Below are 7,610 nucleotides of genomic sequence, written 5' to 3'. Positions count from 1 at the left end.
TTTCTCAGTCTGGTAGAAGTTAAAATATCATGTTTGGAGGTATTGAGTCTCTTTCTTTTGAACATATGTTTAAAGGTAAAAAGGAATGGGTGCAAATTAGAATTCTAAAGCTTTGAAGATTTTTCTTTGAAGAAAGCAACCCAGCTACCTAGTCATCCTTGTTCCACGGGACACCAAAAATCGCAATAAGCTTAAAAAAAAAAAAAAAAAAAAAAAAAAAAAAAGAAAGGAAAACCTGGTTTTCTGACTCCCCGCTGTCACAAAGAAGTGAGACCGCTGTCCTTGGCGTTCGGTTCCTGGCAGGAGCCCTGTTAGCAGTTTAACTCTTGGCAAGCAGCGAGCTCTGCCATCTCAACCCTTAAAGGCAAGACTATCATAATTAGGACATCGAGTTGAGATTTTCGATAATTCGATGGAATTATTTGTTCGTGAATCCTCTGTTGATTTTTCCCTCCTTTAAAAATACTCTATATATGTATATTTAAAGTGTCTTTTGGCAAAATGTATCTTTTGTTTTAAGCAATAATATTCAGGGGGGAACCCCAAAGAAACCATTTATTAGAGATTTGAAAACCAAGAATGTTGCTCTGTGTTCTTATTCACTGTCAACGAAATTAATGTTTTCTTTTAAAAATGCCTCCTAATATTAGATTTTTTCTTATCACTTCCATAAAACTGGCTTCTATTTTACAGAAGAAAGCCACCTGCTGGGTCCCAGTGCTGGATGCCCTTACCCCATGGTGTGTATAATATGCAAAATATATCCTAAGCTATCTATTGTGCTTCCCTATACATTTTGATCAGCTTTCCTGAAATCTCCAATCTATCTTAAATGTAAACGTCTAAGATAAAATTACAAGAATTCTGGAGGCCTGAAGAGCTGTCAACCTCGCCCTGCAGGACCTGAGGATAAGCCAGGGCATGGGCCAGGGAAGATGTGGGTGAGTAGTGAGAAGAAAACCGGTCTAGGAGCTGATGTGATGGAGCCGGTAGCCCTCTAGTCTCAAAACAAACAAACAAACAAACAAACAAAAAAACCAAAAAAACCCAAAACGTTTACTAGCATAACGGAGGAAGGGAGGGGTTACACGTCAGAGATCCGGGAAAAAAAAAAAAAAAAGCCCCAAGTCTTTATTTGGGATCTGTAAGCCTTGGGGTCGGGAGGGACGAATGCTCAGCCTCGGTTCAGTCTTCAAGAGGTAGGGTTAGCCTTGCTGACTTTATTTTTCTTTAAAATGCACTCAATGAAGCAAACAGAAATGTCTCTTGTTGTCGTCATGCCCTTTTCCTTAGTATCGCCACCCACAAGTCTTTATGCTTCGGGTTGCCTCTGTATGTGAACCATGGGGGAGGGGTGTCCCCAGAAAGCTGCTGCTAGGATTTGGGCTCCAGCCACTGGGGCAGGACTGGAGGTTGGAGGCTGAGGGACGCAGCTGAGCCGTTCAGTTCATCCCCGCCCCCTATGCACAGAGCTCATTAACAGGTGGAATCCTACCCCGAGAGCCCTAGATCCCGCCTGCGTCCATAGAAACAAATCCTTCAGATTCACAATACCATCTGGGCTAGCTCAGGGAGCTAGCCTTTGACGCTTCCTGTCATGGGTCTGCACCACCCGGCGCCTACCCGGGCACTCCCTTTCTTTCTGACTTTTGCATCTTTCAGCACTGCCCCATCTTCGCAGCATCCAACAGACACCAGCACTCTTCTTCCCCCTCCCCGCCCTATTCGAAGGCACCGGGGCGCTTCTCGAGGAAGCTTGATTAGAATGGCCTAGCGTGGCAGACTCCTTGGCGCAAATCTTGAAGCACCTGAGCCCTTTCTGCTACAGAAGGCACCGCGGTCAGGTCTGCGGCCTGGAAGACGTACCCAGCGACAAGGAAACGCCCTCAGGGAGTTTCCAAATTCCCCAGGGCGGTCTAGAACGGTCACAAACAGGAACCAGGAGACCCAACCACACACACACACACACACACACACACACACACACACACACACACACACACAGGATTACCGGTTAGCAGCCAGCCGCGATGCGATATATCCTCCCGGAATCTGGGTGATGATATAGCCCCAGAAGAACGATCCGTGAATCATCCCCACGGTCTCAGGGTCCCAGTTAAATTTGGCTTTCTATAAGAATAGAGGGAAAACACAAAGAAACAACCTGTCAGGGGTTGGGTATGACACAGTCAGTGCAAATAATTTACTTTGAGTGGTCTGGGCGCCAGGGACCTTTAAACATGCAGAACATTTTCTGTTATACGGAGGAGGCCAGGGCCTTAAGTTTCGTTTCATAACAATTGCTTCTGATAAGAGGAACTCTTGAAAAGGGTGTTGTAGTTGAATGAAGTAAGGGTTCCCAGACTCTCTTGCGGATTGTACTGTAGTCAGTGAACCTGAGACCTCCTCACTTGGTGGAGGAATTTTAGAAGTCCCGTCTAAGAATTCGAACTTTCAGAAAAGAATATTGGTTAAGGTTCTTTTAACTGTTGAAGGCGTTAGAAATGCTGTCTTCCTTAAATCTGAATGGGTAGAACAAAAAGGTTTAGGGACAGTCTCCCATGAGTTTGGAGACGTTATATGGTGGGGGAGGGGTGCACAGTTTAAGGTTCTGTTTTGGAGCTGTATAAAATGTCAAGGCCTTACTGCTCAGACCACACTGGGCCGCAGCACAGGATATGCCTCTCAAGAAATGGGAACCAAATACCTGCAAGTGACTGTAAAATACCAAGCTTTTGCCTTGCCCAGGAAACCGGGCATGTGATTTTTCTCTATTGCAATGAAAATTTCCTGGGTATCTTGGGCTCCAGAAAGCTCAGAAAAGCCAGTTCAGCTCTCCAGGGTGTCCCCAAATTCTGTGACCAAATCAAGCAGCTCTTCTACATTCCCCGGAAAGATTTTTGTGCCCTTCAGTTCACCTTCGCCCAAGAGGCATCGCTGCGGAATACATTCTGTAAAGTTACCGCAGAGGACTCCCCTACTCCACTCCGTAGCTTCTCTTCCAACCTGGGTCCTACGTCTTCCAAAAGGTCTCTTAGTCAAATCTGATATATATATAAGCTGATTTGATTGCCGGATTTTCTGTTTGTTTGTTTGTTTGTTTGTTCTGAAACTAAAGGCGTTTTTTAGGGGTACAAGTAGGGAGGGAGAATCTGGAGGAACCCAGGATGTGTGTGTTACTCCCTTTTACTACAAGGAAAATGTTTCTTTTTAGGTTTAGCAGACTTTGCTAGCTCTCAGCTGTCATTCTTTACACAAGTCTAGGGAGCCAGACACTGCCTTATGCCTTGCAAAGGAGGGAGGAAAGGCCTGGATCAGAGCGGGAAGGGAGAAAATAGCACTCTGGTTGTCCGTTCTAGGATGACAGACTGGGGAAGGGTTAGACTGCAAGCAAACTTTCCTCTTTCAGTGGGGAAATTGAGCTTAGACAGGTGAGTGGCTGCGAGTCAGCCCGACGACTGAGTTCCCTTTAGAGCTCGGTCAGTGCCCACCTCCTTGATAACTTTGCCTCCGCGGTGGATAGTGCTGTTGTTGACCATGTCCACGATGGCCACGCCCAGGTTACAGCGGATACCAAAGGATATGCAGAAGCCGAGGCCGCTCATGATGGCTATGATGTAGCGGCGCGGCAGGCCGAAGCACGTGCAGTCGCATAGCGGAGCCTTCTTCTCAGGCACCTCCAGGGGCTTACCGTCCTCTGTCAGCTCGATGGTCTCTCGGTTGTCCTGCTTCTTCTCCAGCACCCTGTGTCAGATTAAGGAGAAAGGATGCCTGTGGTTAGGCACCTCCCACCCCCTTTCTGTGGTGAAGGGAACAAAGACGCCTTAAGCCTAGGTATTTATTTGGTTTCCTCAACCCTTAGTCTCTGGGGAGATGGGCTCTGCCCTCGTTTCTTTTAGAGAGTGCGAGCCTCTTATATTGTGTGACATTCTATACCCTCCTCCTTAGGCAGCAGCGACTTCACCTTATTACCCTCAGGCCTAACTCAGTGAACCCCAGTTTTGGCACTTTAATATGTCTCAGTTTACATACAGGTCTCCGCTGGACCTAACTTTTAGGGTCATTAGGATGCGAGGGACTAGTGTTGGGAAAGGAATTCCTTCTGCAGGATGTCATAGTGATTCCTAGGTGCTGTACCCCAGGTCCTTTCCTGATGGTCCTTTCCAACACTTCGGTCTATCAAGGGCTTGAGAAGGACTTCTCACAGGATCAGAGGCAATTCTACCCATCTGCAGCTGCTTGGAGACCAAGATCTCGATTCTTCCCCTCACTTCCCCAGTGTGCAATTTGCAAGTGTCTTTCCTTACCCTGCCAAACACTTCCCAATCTTCTATATTGGGGTGCCATTTCAACACTCCCTCCCCCTATTTCTCTCTCTTTCCCTCTCCCTCTCTCCCTCTCCCTTTCTCAATCCCTCCTCTCTTTACTCCTGTTAGACACAAAGGCATATGGCTGACACCTCAGCTTCCTTCCTACAACATGAATAATTAATCATTCACAATCTTGCGTCATTACTATCTCAGTTACAGCACACTGAAAAATATCGCGGGCCCATTTCCAGACACAGAAAATGAGATTCCTGGATTTACTAAGGGGCACCCACAGGGCCATATGTACCACTAAGAGGAAGATCTCATTTTTTAAAATCATAAGATTTGACTCTTCTCAATCAATTCCCTTTAGGCTCTCATCCTTGAGGGAGTAGGGAAGAGAGAAACTTGGAATGCTGAATGGACTTGATAAAACGGTGGTGCTGTTCTCATACTAGCACAGCCATGAAATGTCTATTTTTATAAAAGAATGGGGTAGAAGGTAATAGCCATCTGCCAACAAGATTGGTAGTTTTTGATATTTAAACAGTGTCTTCACTTACAATAGACAAATTTTTTTTCAATGCATCTTGTAGTTACTATTATTCATGTTCATAACATTAAATGGCACACACACACACACACACACACACACACACACACACACAGGTGAAGCCTATGGAATTTTAACATCAATTCAAAGCAGGTATAGCATGGATTATGGCTGCCAAGAAACTTGTATCTCTATTCCAAATTCTCTCAAATTCTACTGCAGATTAGGTCATTTAAGTGTGGCTGTGCGGGGTGTGTGCTTATCACGGACATACAACCCAAGTACTAGGAACAGTGCAGTGATTTTTCTTTTCCTTTCAAGGAAGGCATTTAACCAATTTGATCATTTTTGACTTGGCTTTATATACACCTGAATTTGCAAAGTTGAACTGTGCACCTGAGATCCCCACCCCACAGTAGCCTCTAAGCAGCTGCAGGACTGCAGGGTGCTTGCTGCAGCATCCTTTGCCGCAGAGGAGCGTGATGGTGTGTACTGAAGCCCACCAGAACCAAGCAGCTGGAAAAAAAGAGATGTACATTGGCCATCTTGTTTACAACTCTCGTGGATAGCCAAGGCTTCAGTTTCCAGATGTGAAAATGAATGTTTCTTTTCTTTTTTTTTTTTTTTAAATCTATCTTCCTACTGTGTTTGCTGTCTTTTTGATTTTGCTTGTACCATTGGCAAAAAGTATTATTAATAAAAGATATAATACATCTGTCAGGGCCTGAATTCATGCAGAGCACAGTATGCTTAGTGTAGCCATTACAAGAAGGATAGCATTTACATTTTTTCTATTACTTTTAAAGTAATTTTGCAGTTTACTATTCTGGTTCTTAAATCACTGTGAAATTTCCCATACAAGATACAGAATCCTAAAACATAGCAAACAAATAAAAAATACATATACAATGTTTTCGATTCAACAGAGAAACATCAATGATCAATTATTGATATATTTTGATCCTGTTTCATTCAATACAGAATTTCCCATGGGAGAGTCCTTCGCTATGTTTTTTTCAGCTGAGGTCTAGATTTCTTTTCTGTCATTTGTCTTTGGAATTTATTTTTAAAAAGGGTTTTGGCTTTTGTTATTCACTTGTTTGGATCAAAGGAATTTTATTTGGGAAGTCTATAAGAAAACAAAGACAGGCTTTATGAACAGGTGCTGAACGAACATTTTGGAATTGCAAAGGAGGATTAAGAGGTGAATTGGAACACATGAGAATCCCCAGGTAATGAAACAAAATCTCTCTCTCTCTCTCTCTCTCTCTCTCTCTCTCTCTCTCTCTCTCTCTCACACACACACACACACACACACACACACACCAGACAGGTTCGTTTAGTGCCACATTCCTGCATTCATAAGCAGGTTTCCAGTGAAACTCTAGCTTCAGCAATGAGCAACAAAAAGACTTTTCCACCATGTTACAATCTTTCTAAGTCATCAAGCTTTTCAAAAGTGGCTTTGCAGATTCTGTCAGGATGAGTCCCAGGGAAGCATAGGGTTGCGTTCTCTTACCTGTAGATCTGTCCGAGGGATTTTCCAGCAAAATTCTTTATCCCCTCTTTCCCCGGGGCCAAAATCCTTTGTTTTACCGACTCCATTCTTATAAAGACTGATGTCCAGCCTTACCAGATTTAAATTGTGGTGGCTATGAAAGACGAGTTCTGCGCATAGTCTTAATCGGTTAAGGTAGAGCTTTTTTCTTCTCAGCAGAGGTGAGCTTTCCAGCAAGGCTGTGAGTTGGAGAGGGGAGGGAGAGCGAGAAAGAGAGTACAACAGAATAGCTGCATGCAGCCCACGGGTTTCCTAATAGGAGAATTGGTACACACAGTCACAAAGTCTCATTGGAAGGGGAGGATCCGGTGGCCGAGGGCGCGCGCAGTGCCGTGGTATTTGGGCGGGTGCTGATGAGTCCCTGTTCTGGAAGTCACCTCACCGACAAACAACGTAAATTCCCGGTTTTGAAGTCTTATCGCAATCAAATCCGCTGTCTTTTAATCAGATTGACCAGAAACGTCATCGAACCCTTGTGTAAGGGAAAAAGCAAAAGAACCCTACTGTCTAAAATGGTGACTTTGCTGATCAGAGCTCATAGCTCTCAGAACCCTTGGGAGCTTCCCAGGCCTCAGGTGAGCGGCTGCTGTTAGCTTCCTGCCTTAACATGGTCTCCTCCCATCGCGCCGGCGTAATTGTGCTCTGCGGCAGAGTGGCAGAGTGGAATTAAGACTGAGAATGTTAGCTGATCTTTGCGAACGTGAGTGAATAACAGACACACAGCTGTGATTTAGGCAGCGCCAGGGGAGACCTTCCGTAAAACCTGACCGCTCCCGTCAGTGCGCGCGTCGCAGTTTAGCATTTCAGGACCACGGACAGAGGAAGCTGAGGCACGGTGGATGCTGCTTTTGGCTAACCTGCTCGCCAACTTCCTAGGGGAGCTGGATGGATTGCCTTGACCAAGGGCCTTTCTAGGGCTCTTCAGGAACGGATGCTATGGAAACCAAGTAGGGAGATGTCATCGGCTGCAGAGTTCTCAGGAGGAAAGCTGCATTTGGCTCTGCAAGGGAGGAGGGCTTTATTAAACATTGACAAGTTACTCTGCTTGCCCTCCCGTTGCCCAGCATGTACATACTAGCTCTGACATCATGGTGAAGAAGCAATACTGCAGACGCTTCTACTTTAGGTGTGTTGTATCCAGGTGAACACCTGGTTCCCCTTCGATATAAAGCTTATGTTTATGGGATGC

At 45.2% G+C, this 7,610-nt stretch overlaps 1 protein-coding gene across 1 annotated transcript in view; it reads right to left on the bottom strand.

Moving 5' to 3' along the window:
- Window positions 1-7,274, bottom strand: part of Slc17a6 (solute carrier family 17 member 6) — a 47,986-nt gene extending 40,712 nt beyond the window's left edge. Inside the window, exons 1-3 of the mRNA XM_021199227.1 lie at window positions 6,383-7,274; window positions 3,492-3,744; window positions 2,012-2,130 (exon numbers count right to left, since the gene is read on the bottom strand). Of these exons, the coding sequence (XP_021054886.1) occupies window positions 2,012-2,130; window positions 3,492-3,744; window positions 6,383-6,468 (458 nt within the window). The 5' untranslated portion in view covers window positions 6,469-7,274. The remainder of the gene's footprint in view (window positions 1-2,011; window positions 2,131-3,491; window positions 3,745-6,382) is intronic.
- Window positions 7,275-7,610: the final 336 nt, after the last annotated feature.

The sequence above is a fragment of the Mus pahari genome, chromosome 1 (assembly GCF_900095145.1).
Source record: "Mus pahari chromosome 1, PAHARI_EIJ_v1.1, whole genome shotgun sequence".
NCBI classification, from domain to species: Eukaryota; Metazoa; Chordata; class Mammalia; order Rodentia; family Muridae; genus Mus; species Mus pahari.
The sequence above is the reverse complement of the archived record's forward strand: the minus strand, read 5'-3'. Positions and strand labels throughout refer to the sequence as shown.